The following is a 25,041-nucleotide window of genomic DNA, read 5'->3' on the forward strand; positions in this document are numbered from 1 at the left end:
TTACGAGGATTTAATAAAATTGTGAATTTTTAGCTACATGGTTTAATGTTATTTAAGTATGGTGTAGTTAGTTATTTTTACAACCCTAGCAGCCTTCCACTTACTTCTGACAAATCAGACTCAAATCAGACAACCCCTTTAGTAAGATGTGCATTTGTATTATACTTTTCAGAATTTCAATCCTTATTTATGTCAAATTTTTTTTCCAAAAGGGGGTTAGTCTGCCCTTATAAAGGTTTTATAAGGGTTTTTCAGAACACCGGTGACCTATCGATTAGAATAGATAAGCAACTCCAAGCAACAAGCAACCTCGAGAAGCATGCCATCAATATTTGGGTACTTGAAAATCCCTTTAAATTATCTTTGAAATTGGGCTGTATCACTTGTGGTATAATAACTACACTGAATAAATATTTGCTTCAATCACAATATTTGCTATATTTACTGTAGAACCCAAATGACTTATCCGTCTGCAAATCAATTGCAGAGGAAGGAAACAATGAAAAGACTTTCAACAATTTTATTTTAGAGTTTGGAGATAATTATCTCTAGTGATAGAAATGTGAAGAAACAAACAATTCCTTATATTAGTACATGAACATATGTTTTCTCAATAACAGCTTCTTGTTAAATGCGATTATTTATAAAAGTGCTTTAGATTTGTTTGGCTATATAGTGCAGAATTGATTGTTTTTAAAGAATAATGTAGACACTCTTGTAAAAGCTTGGGTATACATATTGTATGTGTCACGATGCCGGCTGGCAGGTAGTGGATCCTCTGTGCCAGAGAGGGATTGGCGTGGACCGTGCTAGTGGACCGGTTCTAAGCCACTACTGGTTTTCACCAGAGCCCGCCGCAAAGCGGGATGGTCTTGCTGCGGCGGTAGTGACCAGGTCGTATCCACTAGCAACGGCTCACCTCTCTGGCTGCTGAAGATAGGCGCGGTACAAGGGAGTAGGCAGAAGCAAGGTCGGACGTAGCAGAAGGTCGGGGCAGGCAGCAAGGATCGTAGTCAGGGGCAACGGCAGAAGGTCTGGAAACACAGGCAAGGAACACACAAGGAACGCTTTCACTGGCACTAAGGCAACAAGATCCGGCAAGGGAGTGCAGGGGAAGTGAGGTGATATAGGGAAGTGCACAGGTGAACACACTAATTGGAACCACTGCGCCAATCAGCGGCGCAGTGGCCCTTTAAATCGCAGAGACCCGGCGCGCGCGCGCCCTAGGGAGCGGGGCCGCGCGCGCCGGGACAGAACAGACGGAGAGCGAGTCAGGTAGGGGAGCCGGGGTGCGCATCGCGAGCGGGCGCTACCCGCATCGCGAATCGCATCCCGGCTGGCAGCGGAATCGCAGCGCCCCGGGTCAGAGGACGAGACCGGAGCGCTGCAGCGGAGAGAGTGAAGCGAGCGCTCCGGGGAGGAGCGGGGACCCGGAGCGCTCGGCGTAACAGTATGTAATGCTGCTTTTATGGGCTGCCTGCCCTGTTCCCATCTTACTCATTCTATTAAACTCCCACAGAGGTTAATGGTGGTTACGTAAACAGCATAGTACCACTAGCTATCCTGTCTTCCTACCTGTAGATCTACATAAACGGTGTTACACACAGTGCTACACTGTTTGCACAACTTCCATTGTTATACAAACTGGGTAAAACAGCTATCCTAGCTCCTAGCTGTTTTTAGCTTCCATGCTACTTCAATTGGATGCAAGCCGAGAGGGTGGGGGGTGGGGAGGGGGGGGAGGGACCCAGAGGTGGAATCTGTATCTATTGGATTTGTTATAACTGTCCAGATGAGAATACCCTGTGTATTACAGTTGATAGAGAGAAGACATAAATAATACAGGCTCAGTATGTGTTACAATGAATATAGGGGAACAGAGTATATTTTAATTAAAGGAGTAAATTGCAGCAGAACTAAGTGCAATATAAAATATATCTTTTTACTAACAATTAAAAATACAAATAGATGGGTCAAAAGACCAAAACACATACATAAACGAAAAGGAATAAGATGAGGGGGGACAAGAGAAAAACGGGAGCAGTCCTGTATGGCAGATAATGAACAGACAATGAAAAACATATGCCGGTCATATAGGGGAAAATGTGCTACGGGGTATCGGCACGCTAAGTAAACAGGTAGCAATGTGTGCTATAGCCTTAGTGGTGATGAATACATCCCACAAGTATTACATAATAACAAACAAAAGCTAAAGCTGATACCCACATACGCAACTGAGCCATTGCACAGGACGCCCACCCCTACAGCCGTTTCAGATGCAAAATCCTTCTTCCAGGGGTTTCACATGGAGAGTGAAACTTAGTATAAATACATTATAATAACCAATCACAAAAGAATTACAACTTACAGCAGGTGAGGAGATCAGGCATAGTTGTAATGGCGACGTGCGCCATTACAACTATGCTGATCTCCTCACCTGCTGTAAGTCGTAGTTCTTTAGTGACAGTCCGGGCACAACGGAGTGGGAATAGTCTGCAGTGGACTACTCCTTTAATAAAGGGGACACAGTGTGTATTACAATTAATATAGGGACATGGTGTGGTATAATTAATATCAGGAATTGGTGCATAATACAATTAATATAATATAAATAAATAAATAAAAAGCTTTTTAAAATATTCAATAAAAATTCAACCCCCCCCCCCTTCCCATTTACCTAATAAAATACACGTAAAAATAAATAAATAACACAGTTGGTATCATCATCATGTGCGTCTTTGTCTAAACTATTGCAATATATACTGATACTGATACTGATACCGCATGGTCAACAGTGTAAACAAAAAAATGACCAAGCGCCAAATTTATTGATTTTGAAAAGTAATCAAAAAGTCTGATCTATGCAAAAGTGGTATCAAGTACAATTAAAAAAAAAATAGCTACATAGGTGAAAAAAGTTCAGTAGGGGTCAGAACTTTACAGTACAGACTTCACAATACAGACTTCACAATACATAAAACATTGTAAAATAATTGCTGCAAAAAATAAGCTCTCACACACCTGTTAGTGGAAAGATTAAACCGTTAAGGGGGTTAGAAGGTGAGAGAAAAAAAAAAACAAAAAAACACAGTATATACTCGAGTATAAGCCGAGTCTTTCAGCATGATTTTTTCATGCTGAACCCCCCTCAGCTTATACTCAAGTGAATAAAAAAAATTTACTTCAGGCATTCCTGTGGTATGATCTTCGCTGCAGGGAACGTCCGCATTCTGGTGGGGGGGTAAACCGGGCCGCCCATCTTCACCGGGAGGCCCTCTTCTCTGCTCTGGGCCAGCCCCGGACTAGTGATGCTGCATTGACAAGACACATCAGGGACAAGCATGCGCAGCAGACGTCACGGATGTCTGCTGCACACGGACGTCCCTGCACGGCGGCATCAATGCTGTGTCACTAATCTGGGGCTGGCCCGGAGCGGAAAAGAGGGCCTCCCGGTGAAGATGGACGGTTCGAACCGGCTTGCCCTCCCCACCAATATGCAGATGGTCCCTGCAGCTACTAGGTAACAGGAAAGAGAGCAACAACTGGGGAGGTGAGTAGACAACGAAAGGGGGGTCTGGATGATGACAGGGGGTGATGATGACGGGGGTCTGGATGATGACAGGGGGGTTGATAGGGGGTGATGATGACAGAGGGGATGATGACAGGAGGTCATGATGACGGGAGGGGGGTGATGACAAGGGGAGATGATGACGGGGTCTGGATGATGAAGGAGGGTTGACAGGGGGGGATGATGACAGGGAAGTCTGGATGATGATGGGGGATGATGACAGGCGGTGATGATGACATGGAGGGTCTGGATGATGACAGGGGGGGGTGATGGATGATGACAGGGGGGGGATGATATATTTCCCACCCTAGGCTTATACTCGAGTCAATAAGTTTTCCTAGGTTTTTGGGGTGAAATTAGAGGCCTCGGTTTATATTCGGGTCAGCTTATACTCAAGTATATACGGTAAGCCAAAACTCAAAATTCAGGTGGATGGGAAGGGGTTAATGTAGAGTCACTGTGTGTGTTATAATTAATGTCAGAGAACTGTTCAGTATATATTTAATATTAGGAGTCACAGTGTGTATTATTGTGGTGGCTGTGGGAGGGTTATGTTGAATGTAGTAGGCTTTAATGGATCTGTTACATGACAGAATGATGGACCAACACAATGTTCTTCTGTGAACCCCACAATTATCTTTTTGTCATTAAAGCTTTTCCTAAATAAAAGGTGCAGGAGTGAGACATCTGGAGACTGAGGTTCCATGAAACAACTTGTAAAACTTTACTTAACTCCTTGAGTAAATCCAATGTAACAAAGATGCTTGAATACAGCTTTGTAGATTACAGATTTGGAGTCAGAAGAATGGATATTTTGTTGCTGTCATTTAAATTAGTGCTTCTACATACCTCCCAACTTTTGCTGAGTGCAGAGAGGGACAGATAAGACGGTGTGCCACGGCCCCAGACATGCCAATAACCACACCCTCAGCCTTACCCCCAATCACACCCTCAGCCTTGCCCCCTAACCATACCCTCACCCTTGAGCCTAACTACACCGTCAGTCATACCCAAGTGCACTGAACCTTCTTTTTCATATATTCAGTATTCCACCACGGCTGTTTATAACACACTGCACATGTGCATCCCGAATACCGACATTTTTGTGCTGTACAATATGAATTTTAACCCATACCGCAATACCGGTTGGGCCCCTCCCCCTCGGAAATGAATGAATGAGCCCAGTGCTGCGCTGTCCCCACATCGGGGAACTAATCACAAGTCACCCGCGAGCGCTGTTCTGCCCCCCAATTAATTATCAGCCCAGCGATGTCCCCATCGGGGTAAATACTGATATGTCACCCACATGCGCTGCCCTCCTCATCCTCATGTTTGTTGCGGCCGCCGGCTCTGACACTCTATACCAGTGGTCTTCAACCTGCCGACCTCCAGATGTTGCAAAACTACAACTCTCTGCATGCCCGAACAGCCGTTGGTTGTCCGGGCATGCTGGGAGTTGTAGTTTTGCAACATCTGGAGATCGGCAGGTTGAAGACCACTGCTCTATACTGTGTGGTATCCCTATGCCCGGGCTGCAAAAAATAAACAAAATAAACTTTAACTCACCTCCCGTTGGTCCGGTACCGGCCTCATCTGCTTCCTAGTGAATGGAACGTCGGACAGCCATCAGCCTATCACCGGCCGCAGCAATGTTCCGCCTTGGCTGCTGATAGGCTGAGCCCACTGTCACGTAAGAAGCCGCCCAGAGCTTCTTACATGACAGTGGGCTCAGCCTATCAGCGGCCGAGGCGGAACATCGCTGCGGCCGGTGATAGGCTGACGGCTGTCCGACGTTCCCGTCCCTAGCGTAAGGCCGATGTCGGAACATGCGTGAGTTTATTTAGTTTACCTTGTGTCTGCACCGGCGGAAACAAACAGCACGAGGAGGGCAGCTGGTGACATGTAAGTATTTACCCCGATGGGGGCAGCGCTGGGCTGATAATTAATTTTTGTTGGGAGGGGGCAGAATAGCGCAGCGTTGGGCTAATTAATTTTTGTTGGGGGGGGGGGGCAGAATAGCGCAGCGCTGGGCTGATGATTTATTTTTGTTGGGAGGGGGCAGAATAGCGCAGCGCTGGGCTGATAATTAATTTGGGAGGGGGGCAGAATAGTGCAGCGCTGGGCTGATAATTAATTTGGGGGGGGGGAGGAAATACCGTTATATAACGTGGAACCGCCGATAGTTACAAAAATACCGTGATACGCAGATTTGGTCATACCGCCCAGCCCTAACACTGCATTTCTTGTTTATAAATCAGTGCCTCATCATAGAGAATGAATAGAGCACTGTTCCAATCCCTTTGTTTTTTTTTCTGTGCCCAGTCATTTCGGTGCCCGGACTGATAGCTACATCATTGTAATTTCATAGCCAAAAACTCCAGGGTAGGGTCAGCCTAACTTTGTAACCAATCATTTGCTAGTAGGATTTACCTTTGTATTAACAAATACCATGATAGATGTGTAGTTTGTGTATGGTAACAATGTACAGTAGAAGGTAAAACCGTACAAATAACCGACCTCTAGGACAAGACCACAATCTTTTATTCCCCAAAGTAAAACTGTATAAAATATATATATGTAACTCATTCTGACTAATACCAGGCTTATCCTGTAATTTTTACTTCACATGTGACTCGCATAATAACTATATGAGTTCTATCTTAAACACAACCACATGATAGCTCTAGAGAAGTTGTCATTGTGAAGATATATAATGTATGTAAATTGCTGGCCTGTCAACGGTTTAATTCCCAGATCTTCCTGGTGACTCATTTAATTTTGTCTTTTATGGTTCAACCTTTTAGATAATATATAATATTCTCCTTTACTACAAAAAAAACATGATCGGTATAAAATGGCTGGCTTGACAACATAGGGTTGTGAATAACAGGGATCATGCTGCTATTGTGTCTTCTCCTGTCTATAACTTTTCTTAGTAGTGGTTATGGAACTGCCTCACAGCTGATCTATAGTGTGTATAAGCGGAGCCTGTCACTCATGGCTCATTTGCAGTAGAAGTTTCTGATTGGCTGGCCTTTCTTTAAACATTCCTGGCTTTTGCAGTGTGGTGGGGATTATTTTAAAACTGCTGTTGTTTATTTCAGATTGTCATATTGTTTAACCTTAAGGACTCAGCCCATTTGGACCTTAAGGACTCAGACCATTTTATTTTTACGCTTTCGTTTTTTCCTCCTCCCCTTCAAAAAATCATAACTCTTTTATATTTTCATCCACAGACTAGTATGAGAGCTTGTTTTTTGCGCGACCAGTTGTACATTGTAATGCCATCACTCACTTTATCATAAAATGTAACGGCGCAATCAAAAAAATACTATTTGTGTAGGAAATTAAAAAGAAAACCGCAATTTTGAAAATTTTGGAAGGTTTTGTTTTCACGACGTACAATTTATGGTAAAAATTACATGTGTTTTTTATTCTCTATGTCAATACGATTAAAATGATACCCATGATTATACACTTTTCTATTACTGTTGCGCTTTAAAAAATCGCAAACTTTTTAACCAAATTAGTACGTTTAAAATCCCCCTATTTTGAAGACCTATAACTTTTTCAAGTGGCAGTATGAGGGCTCATTATTTGCTCCATGATCTGCACTTTTTATTAATACCATATTTGCTTATACAAAACTTTTAGCAAATTTTTTATTAATTTTTTTAGGAATAAAATGTTATAAAAAAACAGCTATTTTGGATTTTCTTTTTTTACATTCACGCCGTTCACCGTACGGGATCATTTACGGGACCCCTTTAGACAGCAGCAGCATGGCCCCCCTTTAGACAACAGCAGCAGGCCCCCTCGTTAGACAGCAGCAGGGCCCCCCTTTAGACAGCAGCAGCAGGCCCCCCCTTTAGACAGCAGCAGCAGGGCCCCCCTTTAGACAGCAGCAGCAGCCTCCCTTTAGACAGCAGCAGCCGCAGGGCCCACCTGTAGACAGCAGCCGCAGGGCCCCCCTTTAGACAGCAGCAGCAGGGCCCCCCTTTAGACAGTAGCAGCAGAAGGGCCCCCCTTTAGACAGCAGCAGCAGGGTATGTATGGGAATCTGACACTAGGGTGACCCGGTTTCTGGCGCTGTTTACCGTATGATATGTGGGTCCTTGTTGCGTACAATGGAGGCGGCTGCTGTAGTATGAGCCAAGATTTCTCTCTTCTCCATTGGACAGAACAGGGAATTTGCATTGGCGGTGAGACTGATGATCACATGGTGAGCAGCGGCAGAAACCGGGTCACCTGCACTATCTACCTATGAATTCAAGTTAGTGCAGGTGACTCTGCTGTAAGATTGTCTTTAATAGTAGGTAGTATCCCCCTGCAGACATTAGCAGCAGCCCCCCCTATAGACTGCAGCCCCCCCCCCATAGACAGTGGGCCACCCTTTAGACAGCAGCAGGGCCCCCCGTTTAGACAGCAGCAGGGCTCCCCTTTAGACAGCAGCAGCAGGGCCCCCCTTTAGACAGCAGCAGCAGGGCCCCCCTTTAGACAGCAGCAGCAGCAGCAGGGCCCCCCTTTAGAAAGCAGCAGCAGCAGGGCTCCCCTTTAGAAAGCAGCAGCAGGGCCCCCCTTTAGACAGCAGCAGCAGGGCCCCCCTTTAGACAGCAGCAGCAGGGCCCCCCTTTAGAAAGCAGCAGCAGCAGGGCCCCACTATAGACAGCAGCAGCAGGGCCCCCCTTTAGACAGCAGCAGCAGGGCCCCCTTTAGACAGCAGCAGCAGGGCCCCCCTTTAGACAGCAGCAGCAGGGCCCCCCTTTAGACAGCAGCAGCAGCAGGACCCCCCTTTAGACAGCAGCAGCAGGCCGCCCCCCCCCCCCCCGTTAGACAGCAGCAGGGCCCCCCTTTAGACAGCAGCAGCAGGGCCCCCCTTTAGACAGCAGCAGCAGGGTCCCCCTTTAGACAGCAGCAGCAGGGGCCCCCTTTAGACAGCAGCAGCAGGGCCCCCCTTTAGACAGCAGCAGCAGGGCCCCCCTTTAGACAGCAGCCGCAAGGCCCCCTTTAGACAGCAGCCGTAGAGCCTCCCTTTAGACAGCAGCAGCCACAGGGCCCCCCTTTAGACAGCAGCAGGGCCCCCTTTTAGACAACAGCAGCAGAAGGGCCCCCCTTTAGACAGCAGCAGCAGGGATCCCCTTTAGACAGCAGCCGCAGGGCCCCCCTTTAGACAGCAGCTGCAGAGCCTCCCTTTAGACAGCAGCAGCCGCAGGGCCCCCCTTTAGACAGCAGCAGCAGCAGGGACCCCCTTTAGACAGCAGCAGCAGGGCCCCCCATTAGACAGCAGCAGCAGGGCCCCCCTTTAGACAGCAGCAGCAGGGCCCCCCTTTAGACAGCAGCAGCATGGCCCCCCTTTAGACAACAGCAGCAGGCCCCCTCGTTAGACAGCAGCAGGGCCCCCCTTTAGACAGCAGCAGCAGGCCCCCCCTTTAGACAGCAGCAGCAGGGCCCCCCTTTAGACAGCAGCAGCAGCCTCCCTTTAGACAGCAGCAGCCGCAGGGCCCACCTGTAGACAGCAGCCGCAGGGCCCCCCTTTAGACAGTAGCAGCAGAAGGGCCCCCCTTTAGACAGCAGCAGCAGGGCCCCCCTGTAGACAGCAGCAGCAGGGCCCCCCTTTAGACAGCAGCAGCAGGGCCCCCCTGTAGACAGCAGCAGGGCCACCCTGTAGACAGCAGCAGCAGGGCCCCCCTTTAGACAGCAGCAGCCCCCCCCCCTTTAGACAGCAGCAGCAGGGCCCCCCTTTTGACAGCAGCAGCAGAAGGGCCCCCCTTTTGACAGCAGCAGCAGGGCCCCCCCCCCTTTAGACAGCAGCAGGCCCCCCCTTTAGACAGCAGCAGCAGCAGGGCCTCCCTTTAGGCGGCTGCTGTAGTATGAGCCAAGATTTCTCTCTTCTCCATTGGACAGAACAGGGAATTTGCATTGGCGGTGAGACTGATGATCACATGGTGAGCAGCGGCAGAAACCGGGTCACCTGCACTATCTACCTATGAATTCAAGTTAGTGCAGGTGACTCTGCTGTAAGATTGTCTTTAATAGTAGGTAGTATCCCCCTGCAGACATTAGCAGCAGCCCCCCCCCCCTATAGACTGCAGGCCCCCCCCCCCCCATAGACAGTGGGCCACCCTTTAGACAGCAGCAGGGCCCCCCGTTTAGACAGCAGCAGGGCTCCCCTTTAGACAGCAGCAGCAGGGCCCCCCTTTAGACAGCAGCAGCAGGGCCCCCCTTTTGACAGCAGCAGCAGAAGGGCCCCCCTTTTGACAGCAGCAGCAGGGCCCCCCCCCCTTTAGACAGCAGCAGGCCCCCCCTTTAGACAGCAGCAGCAGGGCCTCCCTTTAGAAAGCAGCAGCAGGGCCCCCCTTTTGACAGCAGCAGCAGAAGGGCCCCTCTTTTGACAGCAGCAGAAGGGCCCCTCTTTTGACAGCAGCAGCAGGCCCCCCTTTAGACAGCAGCAGCAGTGCCCCCCTTTAGACAGCAGCAGGGCCCCCCCCCCCTTTAGACAGCAGCAGGGCCCCCCTTTAGACAGCAGCAGCAGGGCCCCCTTTAGACAGCAGCAGCAGCAGGGCCCCCCTTTAGGCAGCAGCAGCAGGGCCCCCCTTTAGACAGCAGCAGCAGAGTCCCCCTTTAGACAGCAAGCCCCCCCTGTAGACATTAGTAGTAGCAGGGCCCCCCTGTAGACATTAGTTGCAGCAGGGCCCCCCTGTAGACATTAGTAGCAGCACACAGCTCAACTGCGGCTGTCCTCCGTCGGGTGCTACCGCTCTGCTGCCCCGTTCTTCCGTCCTCCCGGTCCGCATCATGGTGTCCTATGGAGGAGCATGTGACATATACGTCACTCCGCTTCCTCCGTTGCGTTACGCTTGGCGCAGGGGAGGAGGCGGAGTGACGTGTGTGTCACATGCTCCTCCATGGAACTCTATGAAGCGGACGGGAGGACCGGAGAACGGGGCAGCAGAGTGGCAGCAGGTATCGGACATGGTATCGGGGACATTAAACGAGTCCCCGATACCATGTAAATGGCTAGTATCAGCCCCGATACCGATACCAGTATCGGTATCAGGACATCCCTAGTCCTAGTGTCTGCCTGTTGTTTGTATCAGTGTTGTGAATTAGGGTTTTTAACTAGTCAGTCGTGTCTAGTGTTTAGGGATACATACAAGGAAATATTTTGGGATAGTTAGCAAGGGACAGTTTTTGTTCCTGTTCATCATCTGTCTTCTTAATTTACAGACAGTTGTCTTCATTATTTATTTGTGCCTTAGTCCGTCCCACCATCTTTCTTCTTATTTTTTACTTGCTCGCGTTAATATATATATATATAGACATATAAGTGTATACATATACAGTCATGGCCGTAAATGTTGGCACCCCTGACATTTTTCAAGGAAATGAAGTATTTCTCACAGAAAAGGATTGCAGTAACACATGTTTTGCTATACACATGTTTATTTCCTTTGTGTGTATTGGAACTAAACGGAAAAAAAAGGAGAAAAAAAAGCAAATTGGACATAATGTCACATGTTCTTAATGTACTTTTCTTTGTAGGCCTCATTCCATTTTCGGCAAACAGTAGAATGATGTGCTTTACCAAAAAGCTCTATCTTGGTCTCCCAGAAGGATTTAGATTTACTCAAGTTCATTTTGGCAAAATGCTTTTTTATGTCCCTGTGTCAGCAGTGGGGTCCTCCTGGGTCTCCTGTCTGATAGGACTCCTCTGTGCTCTCTCCTGTCTGATAGCACTCCTCTGTGCTCTCTCCTATCTGATAGCACTCCTCTGTGCTCTCTCCTGTCTGATAGGACTCCTCTATGCTCTCTCCTGTCTGATAGTACTCCTCTGTGCTCTCTCCTGTCTGATAGTACTCCTCTATGCTCTCTCCTGTCTGATAGCACTCCTCTGTGTTCTCTCCTGTCTGATAGGACTCCTCTGTGCTCTCTCCCGTCTGATAGCACTCCTCTGTGCTCTCTCCAGTCTGATAGTACTCCTCTGTGCTCTCTCCTGTCTGATAGGACTCCTCTGTGCTCTCTCCTGTCTGATAGGACTCCTCTCTACTCTATCCTGTCTGATAGTACTCCTCTGTGCTCTCTCCTGTCTGATAGCACTACTCTGTGCTCTCTCCTGTCCTATCAGACACACATGGGAGTGCTAGCCCACCCTTACTTACTGGACTTTGTCCATGCCTGTGCGTCAGCTTGGACAAAGTCGTGATATTATAAGCCATGATTTCCATAAAAAGGAAATAAAATTTCCTTGTGAAGTGTATATATATATATATATATATATATATATATATATATATATATATATAAAAAACTTAATGTTTTGCCAAGATGTACAACTTGTATCTGACAGTGCCCATTTAAGGACACAGCCCATTTTGACTGTGAGAATTTTCATTTTTGTGTTCTCGTTTTTTCCCTCCTCGGATTCTAAGAGCCATAACTCTTTTAACCCATTAAGGACCAAGCCCATTTTGGCCTTAAGGACCAGACCAATTTTATTTTTGCATTTTTGTTTTTTCCTCCTCGCCTTCTAAAAATCATAACTCTATTATACTTCCAACCACAGACCCATATGAGGGCTTGTTTTTTGCGTCACCAATTGTACTTTGTAATGAAATCACTTATTTTACCATAAAATGTATGGCGCAACCAAACAAATATTATTTATGTGGGGAAATTGAAACGAAAACCACAATTTAGCAACATTTTTTTTCTCGCTGTACACTTTCTGGTAAAAATGACATGTTTTCTTTATTCTGTGGGTCAATACGATTAAAATGATATCCATGTTATATGTTTTTCTATAATTGTACCCTTAAAAAAAATCTCAAACCATTTAAATAAAATTAGTATGTGTGAAATTGCCCTATTTTGACCACCTATAACTTTCTCATTTTTCCGTATATGGGGCGATATGAGGGCTAATTTTTTGCGCCATGATCTGTAGTTTTTATCAGTACTGCTTTTGCTTAGGTTTTACTTTTTATTAATTTTTTATTGAAAAAATTTTGATTAAAATGTGACAAAAAAGCAGCAATTTTGGACAATTTTTTATTTTTTTATGTTTACGCTGTTCACCGTACGGGATAGTTAACAATATATTTTAATAGCTCATACTTTTACGCATACCAAATATGTGTTTTAATAAATTTTTTTTACGCTTTTTCGGTGGAGAAAAATGGGGAAAAACTGACATTTTACTTTTTATTGGGGAGGGGATTTTTCACATTTTTTTACTTTTTTATTTTACATTTTCTTACATTTTTTTTTTTTTTTTACACTTTTTATATCCCCATAGGGGACTATTTTACCATAAAATCTAAAGGCCAACCCAAAAAATTATTATTCATGGTGGAAAATTAAAAAGAAAACCTCTAATTTTTCTGTATGATCAAATTTTTTGTGCTGTGATCTATAGTTTTAATTGGTGCCACTTTTGCATATATGTGACTTTTTGATTACTTTTTATCTTTTTTTTCCTGGGATGTTATGTATCCGAAAATCTGCAATTTTGGTATCTTTTATGTTTACTCTGTTTACAGTACAGGATAGTTAACATTGTAAAATGGGAAAACAGGGGAATTACATTTACATAATTAGAGCCGCCGGGACCCCCTGCAATCTCCATGCCAGCGATGCGACGGTACGGTCAGGGAAGCCCCATGTCTATGGGAGCCGTTACGCCTCCTCCCATAGACATGAATGGAGTGGGTGGGGTGGCTGTGATCACCAGTGATCCGGCACTGAGAGAAGTTCGCTCCATGCAGCAGATGACTGGGGTACTGCGGTGGAGATCGCAGGGGTCCCCAGCGGCCAGACCCCCGAGATCCTTATCCCATATCCTTTGGAATGATAATAACATATCTAAAGGTCGAGTACCCCTTTAAGGAGGGGCTTAGTCACTATTTCTTTTACTTTTTATACTTTTTATGTCCCCCCCAGGGACTATTTATTCCACTCTTTTGATTGAAAAATACTGGTCAGTGCTATGCATTAGTATAGCAGTGATCAGTGTTATTTGTGATCTACTTGTGGTCTGCCAGAAGGAAGGCCAGAGGAGAAGATCACAGGAAATGCCCGGGAGCAGGTAAGCGGAGCTCTGGCAATCTTAACTCATCCACTCCTGCAATTGCTCTGCAAGTGGTTCGATGAGTGTCTGTACGCCCACTGCATACTTCAGATACTGTGAAAAGCATTGATCATGGCATCTTAAAGGTGATTGCTGATATCTGCTATTACCAGTGGGTCCCGGTTGCTGATAGACCTGCTTCTGCACTCGCTTAATAACATTTATGTCCTGAAGCTTCAAGTATGAGGCGACCAAGTACATCCTGTGTCCCCAACAGGTTAACTTCTTTCATTTTATTTAAATATATACTGTGAAATGTATTTAATAATTATATTGTCTGTAATTATATATATGAAAAGAAGAAATTACTTGAATCATACTGTATGTCATAAGAAAAACTTACCAATTTTAAGAAGATTGCTTTTCAAAAATATATTCTTTGCTTTTAAATCTCTGTGAAGTATCCTCCTAAAATTGCAAATAAAGGGAGGTCAAAAGAAATTACAAACACAAATCTGTTTCACTAAATGCTTTTGCCTCTGTTTAAAATACACATGAACTTGCGCCAGGAAATCTGTCAAGCTAATAATCAAGCAAGAGGATCATCATAATAAAATGCAGGGAAACACGGTGACTAGGAAACAAATCTATATAATTAAGTCGACAGCCTAAAACAAGGACAAGAAAAAGGCAGCAAGTCGCAGTGCTCTCTGCCACCAGAAAAAAATCAACAAATAATCTAAGGAATTTATTCTGCGTGATATAACTAAGCAGTGGATTTGAACGACACACTATAATCTATTTATATACAAAGATGATTAATGCCTGATGTAAATGTATACAAAATCTCTGAAGCATTTAAATGCAAGGATAAAGCTAATCCAAAACACATACAATTAATCCAAAACCAATACTAAGATTGCATTCGTCAAAATGTTAAGTGCAGCTTCCATGTTACATGCAAAGTTGCTTTGGTTTCCATTTTTCAGTTGTGATATGGGGCAAACAATGCTCCTGGGCTACAGCTCCCTCCAGTGAATAGGCATGATATATATTAATGTCCTCCTCAATGCTCATATCCACTCTTATTTGAATAGAGGCATTTACAACGTGGATGTTGGGATTGATCAATATTCTGACTATACTGGTTTTATGGAACGCCAAGGTGAGAGAATTGGTGTGTTTGTGCTACTGAGATTACATCTCTAGGCTACCAAGACAAACTGAAAATTATTATGTTTTATAGAAGGTGGGTCATTGATAAAGTTTTACAATCCTAAAAACAATAAGGAACAGGGGACAAGACTGACTTCTGTACAGAACGTGAAAGTCCTAAATCAAAGGGCCATTGCCCTTCTCTTTATTCAGCCCTGACCGTTGTTAGAAGATACTGCTCCATCATTGATTGAAAAAAAGGAACATCTTTAAAGAGACATACATACACACTGTTTAAAAAAAATAAAGGGAACACTTAAACAACACAACATAACTCCAAGTCAATCACACTTCTGTGAAATCACACTGTCCACTCAGGAAGCAACACTGATTGACAATCAATTTCACATGTTGTTGTACAAATGGAACAGACAACAGGTAAAAATTATAGGCAATTAGCAAGACACCCCTCAAAGGAGTGGTTCTGCAGGTGGTGACCACAGACCACTTCTCAGTTCCTATGCTTCCTGGCTGATGTTTTGGTCACTTTTGAATGCTGGCGGTGCTTTCACTCTAGTGGTAGCATGAGTCGGAGTCTACAACCCACACAAGTGGCTCAGGTAGTGCAACTCATCCAGGATGGCACATCAATGCGAGCTGTGGCAAGAAGGTTTGCTTTGTCTGTCAGAGTAGTGTCCAGAGCATGGAGGCGCTACTAGGAGATAGGCCAGTAAATCAGGAGATGTGGAGGAGGCCATAGGAGGGCAACAGCCCAGCAGCAGGACCGCTACCTCTGCCTTTGTGCAAGGAGGAGCAGGAGGAGCACTGCCAGAGCCCTGCAAAATGACCTCCAGCAGGCCACAAATGTGCATGTGTCCACTCAAACGGTCAGACTCCATGAGGGTGGTATGAGGGCCCGACGTCCACAGGTGGGGTTGTGCTTACAGCGCAACACCGTGCAGGACATTTGGCATTTGCGAGAGAACACCAAGATTGGCATATTTGCCACTGGTGCACTGTGCTCTACACAGATAAAAGCAGGTTTACACTGAGCACGTGTGACAGAGTCTGGCGACACAGTGGAGAACGTTCTGCTGCCTGCAAAATTCTCCAGCTTGACCGGTTTGGCGGTGGGTCAGTAATGGTGTGGGGTGGCATTTCTTTGCATTGAATATCGGTATAAGTTATCGGCTATCGGCCTGAAAGTTCACAGGTTATCGGTATTGGCTCTAAAAAATCAATATCGGTCGATGTGACTGGAGTGTGTCAGCAGTTCCTGCAAGAGGAAGGCATTAATGCTATGGACTGGCCCACCCGTTCCCCAGACCTGAATCCAATTGAGCACATCTGGGACATCATGTCTCGCTCCATCCACCACAGACTGTCCAGGAGTTGGCAGATGCTTTAGTCCAGTCCGGTGTGACTCCATATCCAGACCTCCATTGATAATTTTTGTGTGATTTTGTTGTCAGCACATTCAGCTATGTAAAGATGAAAGTACTTGATACGATTAGTTCATTCATTCAGATCTAGGATGTGTTATCTTGTGCTCCCTTTATTTTTTTGAGCAGTGTACATGTGGAGGAGTAATTGATGCTTGAAAGTTGATAGAGTGCAGGCACAAAACATGAAATGAGAAGCATGAGACAAACCCTCAAAAGAGTCTTCTCTAGTCCCAGGGATCAGGGTGGAACTTGTCTAACAGAGTACCAATAAAACCTCCAGTGTGGCTTAGTTCTCACATTAATGGGTCCAAAAGAAAATCCGGGTTCAAAAGTGCTGAGGGTCATCCACAGAAAAGCTATTAAAATCATTGCAGAGCCTACATGTATACTATTGAAAGGAAAAATAAAAGACGGGAGGACAGTTTGGGTCCCACCTAGTGAGGCTCAGCAATATGTTAGGACTCTAACCTGGTGTTTTCTTTGTGTGTAAGCATATCACCTGCAAGGGGCTTGTAAAAACTCCAAGGAGCAAGGCTGCTAGCCGCATGGTTGCCAGTCTGGGACACCAATGCAAACCTGCATGGGACTTTGCAGCGGGCTACTCAGTTTGCGGCAGTTTGAACATGTATCCTAATGCCGTAACAACATTATAAGTACCCTATAAGTTTGCATTCGCATGTGCATATTTTGCTGCAGATTTTCAATTTTGAGCTGTGGCAGGTTTTCCGCAACATAAAATGCACAGCAGATCCCATTGATGTCAATGTAATTAGCTGCGGATCTTCCACTGAAGAAAATCTGTTGTGGAAAACCCATCATGGCTCAAACTCACTTCTAAATCCGCCTGTGTAATTGTACCCTAAGGATGGAAAAGTTAGTACATTTCTACAGAACTGCTTTTTTTTTGTTTGTTTGTTTATGTATACCCTAAAGATAAACAGAAAACGGTCATCTTGTTCACCCGCATCAAACCCAATGAACTGGGAACAGGAGACTGATGAGAAGCCACCGACTCCAATACGTACAGTACATTTGGTCCGGAGATCTGTCCCACCGAAGATCCACTTCTATCTTCTGTGAATTGCTTGCTGGAGAGAGGCCACGTCAGCTCAATTGGACTATTCATTGTCGCTGGTCACGTGAGTGCTCAGTCGGTGCCATCTGGGCACTGTGTGTGCCATCCGGCACTTGTTAGTATAGCGACTGATTCAAGTAAGGCAGGGAAAGGTAGGAGTAAAAGAAAGGGTAAAAAAATTGCCATCTATCCCCACGGTAGGTGTCCGAGGGTCCACAGCACCTTTAGCTGCATGACCCGGGCCCAACTTTATGTTGCTGCTTTCCTGTTTTCTTCCTCAACATCTAATGAGCTCCCCAGAAGGTGGCAGCCACAAACCCCCCATTCAGGTGACCCAGTGCCCATACTAGTATGAGCCACATTGGCATCCATACTAGTTGTCCGACCCCCCAGACAACTATACCTGTGCCCCATACCAGTAAACTTGTCTGGAGTGCCCCAGAGAACAATCAGCCCGTGATTCTTGAGTTTGTAGGTGACTCAGGAATCCAGATTCACATTGTTGGATTCACTGAACTGGACTTATTTTTGTGACAACTTTGCTATTCCTGTGAAACACCTAAAGGGTTAACAAACTTTCTGAATCGCATTTTGAATACTTTAAGGGATGCAGTTTTCATAATGGGGTCAATTATGGGGGATTTCTGACATAAAGACTCTTAAATTCACTTCAAAACTGAACTGGTCTTTACGGCCCACTGTCCCAAACACCTATGTACCCCTTGTTACATTCCTTGAGGGGTGTAGTTTCGAAAATAATTGCACATGTGGAGGGTTCTGCTGTTTTGTCACGATGGGAGCTCTGTAAACGCACATGGCTCCCGACTTTAATTCCAGCCAAATGCTTTCTCTCCAAAAGCAAAATTTTTCTCCTTCTCTTCTAAGCCTTGTAGTGCACCCGCAGGACACTTTACGTCCACATTTGGGGTATTTCCATACTCAAAAGAAATGGGGTTACACACTTTGGGGGCTTTTTCTCCTGATACCCCTTGTGAAAATAAAAAATTTGGGGTAATGCCAGCATTTTATTGAAAAAAATCACATTTTTTATTTTCACGTCCCACTTTAACAAGTTCGTTAAGCACCTGTGGGATGTTAAGGAGGCTCACTGTACCTCTTTATGCGTTCCTTGAGGGGTGCAATTTCCCAAATATTGTGCCATGTGGGTTTTTTGTGCTGTTCTGACACTATGCGGGCTTCCTAAATGTGACATGCCCCCACGAAACCATTTCAGCAAAATTCGCTCTCCAAAAGCCTATTGTCGCTTCTTCTCTTCTGAGCCCTTTAATGCACCCACAGAGCACTTTACATCCACATTTGAGGTATTTTCTTACTCGTGAGTAATTGGGGCACACATTTAGGGGGGCTTTTTTTCCTTTTACCTCTTGTAAAAATGAAAAAATGGGACTTTAAGAACATGTTAGTGTAAAAAAATTTAGATTTTGAGTTTTCTTGAGTTTGCTGCTATTCCTGTGAAACTAATAAGGGTTAACAAACTGCCTGAATCGCATTTTGAATACTATAAGGGATGCAGTTTTTATAATGGGGTCAATTATGGGGGATTTCTGACATAAAGCCCCTTAAATTCACTTCAAAATTGAACTGGTCCCTGAAAATTTCAGATTTTGAAATTTCTGTGAAAAACTGGAAAATTGCTGCTAAACTTTGAAGCCCTCTGTTGTCTTCAACTTTATGATGCAAATATAATGTAGACATTTTGTATATGTGAATCAATGCATCATTTGGCATATCCATTTTCCTTACAAGCAGAGAGTTTCAAAGTAAAAAAAATGAAAAATATCAAAATTTCTCATTAAATTTCGGTATTTTTCACAAAGAAATTATGCAAGTATCTCAGAATCAGAATGAAAAGTAAAAGCATCCCAGAGTTATTGATGCTTAAAGTGAGACAGGTCAGATATGCAAAAAATGCTCTGGTCCTTAAACCACTGGAAAACATTTTCTTTTAAATCAACTGATGCCAGAAAGTTAAACAAATTTGTAAATTACTTCTATTAAAAAAATCTCAATATACTACAGAGGAAGTTCTTTTTTTTATTTTATTTTCCTTCTGTCTGACCACAGTGCTCTCTGCTGACACCTCTACCATCTCAGGAACTGTCCAGAGCAAGAGAGGTTTGGGTGATATGGGGATTTGCTCGTACTCTGGACAATTCCTAAAATGGACATAGGTGTCAGCAGAAAGCATGTTGTCAGACAGAAAGAAAATGTAAAAAGAACTTCCTCTGTAGTATATAGCAGCTGATAAGTACTGAAAGGATTGTGATGTTTTAATAGACGTAATTTACAAATCTGTTTAACTTTCTGGCACCAGTTGATTTAAAAGCAAATGTTTTCCAGTGGAGTACCCCTTTAAGGTCCAAATAGGGTTCGTCCTTAAGGGATTAAACCACAATAAAACACTGCAATTGCATGATGATCAAATCTAAACCACAAACACGCAAATATATTTCACAGGGTATGAAAAAATCTGCTAATGTAAAGGTTATTCTGATCTTACTGGTAATAAATAGTGCTAAGAAGGATTGTATTTTATGAACAATAGGTTTTCAATTATCAAAACACTCAATGCACATGGACTCAGTTTCATCACTCCTTAATGGTCAGAATGGTCTAATTTTAGAATTTAAAGATAATCTACTGAAATCATAGCAATAAGAAACGGAGTAATTCATAAACTGTACACTTAGTACATTTGTCCTCTGTAATGTGACAGCACATGTGCAATTTTCCGCCAAATAACTTTTATATCCCTATAAGGGCTAAAAAACAACATCCTCTTGATTATAAGAAGGTTTATTTTATAGAGCTCTGATTTCCATAGGCCAAAAATAATGTATTAATTACATAATTCATTAATATTTATGATGCAAATTATGGGTGATACATACAAATCAAGCAGTCATTGTGTAATATGTTGTTAAGTCATCAATCACAAGTCATTTTCTTATCTCTTACTATTACTGTTATTTGTCTATAAATGTCCTTAGTTCGGTATGATTTGGAGCTTATGATTTTTTCAGTATTTATCTTTAGACCTTTCAATGAGAACATAGTAAAAAAGTACTCTGATAAAATCCTAGTATCCTCAAGCAGTACCCTCATCCTCGGTGCTGAAAGACTGAGTTATATGACATAAATTCAAATTGTTGCAATTGCACACCGGCACAATGCAACACTTCTATACACAATTTAACACTCAAAGTCACAAGATTATAACCCAGTCTTTTCAGGATGCCATTCTCTGGGCCAGAATGGAAAGCTTTTCTATGAGGACAGCTACTGTTCTGGTACACTTGAGCCTTTAAAAAAAGAAAAATCACAGAAAAAAGGCCATACTTAGGGTGCATTCACATCACGTTTTTGCTATATGGTTGCTGTAAACAGTTTTCTATTTGCCATATAGCAAACCGTATTTATTGACCTACCAAACAAAAACGTACACAACTAGATGTATCAGGTTGTGTAAGTTTTTGTGCGTTTTTTTTATAAAAAAAAAATTTTTACGTGCATAAAATCATGGTCAGCAGTAGTTTTGTGCATGGTTTTGTACTGTTTTTTTTTTTTTACTTTAGTCCATAGACGCCTAGGACTTCTACAGCGCTGTGGTACTACTACTACTCCCATCATGAAACAGATAGGAATAGAAGTACCCCAGCTGCTGGAATCTGCGGGCGGCTGTGGTGACACTGCAGTAGCGCTTGCATTACTACTCCCATTATGGAACAGAGTCTGTTATATGCTGGGAGTAGTAGTACAGAGGCTAAGGGACGATTGCACCGGTTCTCACTCCTGAGACCCGCTGCATTCCTAAGTTATAAACCATGGAAGTGGGCGGCATGCTGTGCCGCTCCGCTCCCCAGTTGGTCCACTCCCAGGGGTGGAATATAAAATCTCTGCACTTTAACTTCAGGATCCCTGATTGGTCATCACCGATCAACCAATCAAGGATTCCAGCGGGGAATATGGAGTTACAGTGCTGTGAATTTATATTACCCGCTGATTTGTCGATCGGTGCTGATTAATCGGGGATCCTGATGGGGAATATAAAGTTCAAGTGCAGAGATTTTATAAGATTTTTATAAATACAATTTAAACATATGGTTTTGTCAGTTTTTTGTTTCTGTCTTAGGACAAAAAAAAACTGATACAAAATTGTATGTTAAAATCTTGATGTGAATATAGCCTTACTGGTTACTTATACAAGGGCAGGTTAAACACCTATTCCCACCATGATGCAGACCAGCCACAATATAAGGGGAGGTCACACATGTGTAAATACTGATGAACAACCACTGGCACGCCTACTATTCATGAGGGGGGTAGCTGCTAAGTATTATAGTTATACACATATAAGGCATACACAGTGTGCCAGTTACATAATTGCATGTAGTGCACAATGCTGGCTTAGTGACACCCATTCTATTCGATCAGGCAGGCTGCTCAGCATCTTCTATGTGCACCCCACATTGCACTGACACCCCAGGCTCCTCCAGCATCACCAGACCAGACCACATTATGATTATATATATATATATATATATATATATATATATATATATAGGGAGAGAGAGAGCGCGCGAATACAAAAAAGTATACAAAAAAAAGAAGGTTGCAGCAGCACTCTTGGTCAAAAAATGGAGCGCATTTTTTTGATCAAATGTGGCCCCCATCCACCACACGGAGGTGGCCTCATTTCGGATGGGACCCTAACATTCATTTCACTCACTTCTGCTGGGCATAAGGCCTCTGACTGGGTGACATGCTGGATCCACTATCAATTTAAAAAACCTCCTGTGAAACAGGGAGGGGTGCATGGCTACAGAAGGTGCCACTCTCCCTAAATTACAGAGCAAAAACAAAAAGAAACATAGCCAGCACAACTACCTAATACACGGGTGCATGTGTATATATATATCTACTCATATAATAAACATGAGGTGTTAGTTGATCTTTTGGGCAAGTTCACAACCCGCATCAAAGGCCCTTAGTCTCCTGCGAGATCCTTCACTAACATAGAAAATAGGACTAAAATTACTAAAAAAAAAAAAAATCACAGAAAATAGGCCATACATACTGGTTACTGATACAGGGGCAGATTAAACACCTATTTCCACAACGAAGTAGATTAGCCACAATGCTATATAATGGAAGGTCACACAGGTTCAAAATCCTAATGAACAACTACACACACACCTACTATTCATGAGGGGGGTAGCTGCTTAGTATTATAGTTGCACATAAATAGGGCATACAAAGAGCACCAGTCACATAATAGCGTGCATTGCACCATGCTGGCTTAGGCTAAGTTTTTACTTCTTTTTTTTTTGGGGGGGGGGGGGGGGGGGGCAAAGAAGAACGCCAATTCTGCCACATGGTGCTTTTTTTTAGCAAAAAAACGCTGCGGCCAGATGTTAGCTGTAAATCAATAAGAAATCGCTAAATTCTTATTCCACGGTGTTTTTCACTTTGGCGTTTTTTAAATCCTTTTGGCGTTTTTTCACTCTTTTTTGGCGTTTTTCAGATCGTTCATTGGTAATCGCAGCATGTTAAGCCACTGGCGATTTATTTGTCAAAATTGTGGCGTTTTTCTCCATAGAAGTCTATGGGAGTGAAAAAACGCCAAGAAAAATAATATGTGGGTTTTCACTTTGGCGTTTTTGAAGGCGGTTTTTATTCTTTTTTGGACTTTAGCGATCCAAAAAAGTGATGGAGATACCTTTTTTAAATAAAATTTCGTAGGGTACCATAAAAAAAAAAAATACAGTAGTGAAGAAAAAAATTGTATCTAACAAATGTATCTTTTTTATAACAACATTTTTATTACTTTTTAAACAGGGATCAATTTATGTGGGCGGGCGGGGACCTAAAAATGTAGCCGACAATAATAAAAATGTAGTGTGTGTGCTTTTTTCACTTTTTTCTTTATTTTTTTTTACATTTTTTAGGTAGTACTACTACTCCCAGCATGGAACACACTGTTCCATGATGGAAGTAGTAGTACCTGTACTAATTGACAGATCGCCCATTGCGATCCCCCTGTATAATATATAGATGCGGCCGCTCTTCTATGGTCCCCTGCACTGACGTATATATACACCTATTCATATATCTCCCAGAGAGCTGTGATTGGTCAGATGGTTCCAGCCAATCACAGCTCTCTGTGGGAAATAGGAATATGTGTATATATACGTCAGTGCAGGGAACCATAGAAGAGCGGCCGCATCTATACATTATACAGGATCACAGCGGGTGTCAGGAGTGATAGCCGCTGTGATCTTTCCTTAAAGGGGTACATCCAAAGGATAGGGGATAAGATGTTAGATCGCCGCGGTCCCGCTGTTGGGGACCCCGGGGATCGCCGCTGCGGCACCCCGCCATCATTACTGCACAGAGCGAGTTCGCTCTGTGCGTAATGAGGGGCGATACCGGGGCCGGAGCAGTGTGACGTCATGGCTCCGCCCCTCATGACATCATGGCCCGTCCCCTTAATGCAAGTCTATGACAGGGGGCGCCCCCTCCCATAGACTTCTATTGACGGGGGCGGGCCGTGACGTAACGATGCTCCGGCCCCTGTATTGTCCGTCATTACGTGCAGAGCGATCTCGCTCTGCGCAGTAATGATAGGGGGGTGCTGCAGCAGCGATCCCCGGGGTCCCCAGCAGCGGGACCCCGGCGATCTGACATCTTATCCCCTATCCTTTGGATAGTGGATAAGATGTCTAGGGGCGGAGTACCCCTTTAACTGCAGGTACTACTACTCCCAACATGGAACACACTCTGCTTCATGCTGGGAGCTGTAGTACCTGAATTAATAGACAGATCACAGCGGGTGTCAGAAGTTACACTCGCTGCGACTGTCTATTAATGCAGGTACTACAGCTCCCAGCATGGAGCAGAGTGTGCTCCATGTTGGGAGTAGTAGTACTTGGAGTTAAGGAAAGATCACAGTGGGTATCACTACTTACACCCGATGCAATTGTCCTGTCTATAGCAGAGATGCAGAGTGGCTTTATACATCGCTCTCATCTCTGCACTATACTCCGGGCACTCACTCATTCATATTTCCCTCAGAGCTGTGATTAGCTGCAACCATCCGGCCAATCACAGCTCTGGGCGGAAAATATGAATGAAGTTCTATTCACATCACTGGCCGGAGTACAGAGCAGAGATGCGAGTGCTGTATAAAGCCGCTCGTATCTCTGCTATATTATGGATGATCGCATTGGGTGTCAGGACTGACACCCGGGGTTATATGTCTCTAGTACAGGTACTAGTACTCCCATCATGGAACAGTCTGTTCCATGCTGAGAGTGGTAGTACTACCTAAAAAAAAGTAAAAAAAGAGAAAAAAAAGTGAAACACACACTTTATTAAAAAATTATAAAAAAATGGTTATAAAATATATACATTTCATTTAATAAATTTTTTTCCATCACTGCTGCATCCTTTTTTTTTGGTACCCAACAAATTTTGGGTACAAAAAAAAAAACTGCCACACGAATTTGTCACACAAATGAAAAAACGCAAGAAAAAACGCCAGAAAAAAATGCCAGACACAGGAAATTGCACTGGCGTTTTTTCAGGTGTTTTTTCATGCGTTTTTTTTCTACCCAAAAACCGCAGCACAAAAAAACAAGTAAAAACTTAGCCTTAGGTTGCATCCACACCACGTTTTTTGCAATACAGTTCCCATATAGGTTTTCAATTA

General features: G+C 44.0%; 1 protein-coding gene across 3 annotated transcripts in view; it reads right to left on the reverse strand.

Annotated features, from left to right (window-relative positions):
• The window catches only part of NEK11 (NIMA related kinase 11), a 331,532-nt gene that overhangs the window by 170,638 nt on the left and 135,853 nt on the right, over positions 1-25,041 (reverse strand). For all 3 annotated transcript variants that reach the window (XM_056520669.1, XM_056520670.1, XM_056520672.1), the window contains exon 5: positions 14,038-14,102. In XM_056520669.1, coding sequence (XP_056376644.1) covers positions 14,038-14,102 — 65 coding nt within the window. The remainder of the gene's footprint in view (positions 1-14,037; positions 14,103-25,041) is intronic.

This window comes from Hyla sarda, chromosome 5 (genome assembly GCF_029499605.1).
Source record: "Hyla sarda isolate aHylSar1 chromosome 5, aHylSar1.hap1, whole genome shotgun sequence".
Classification (NCBI taxonomy): domain Eukaryota; kingdom Metazoa; phylum Chordata; class Amphibia; order Anura; family Hylidae; genus Hyla; species Hyla sarda.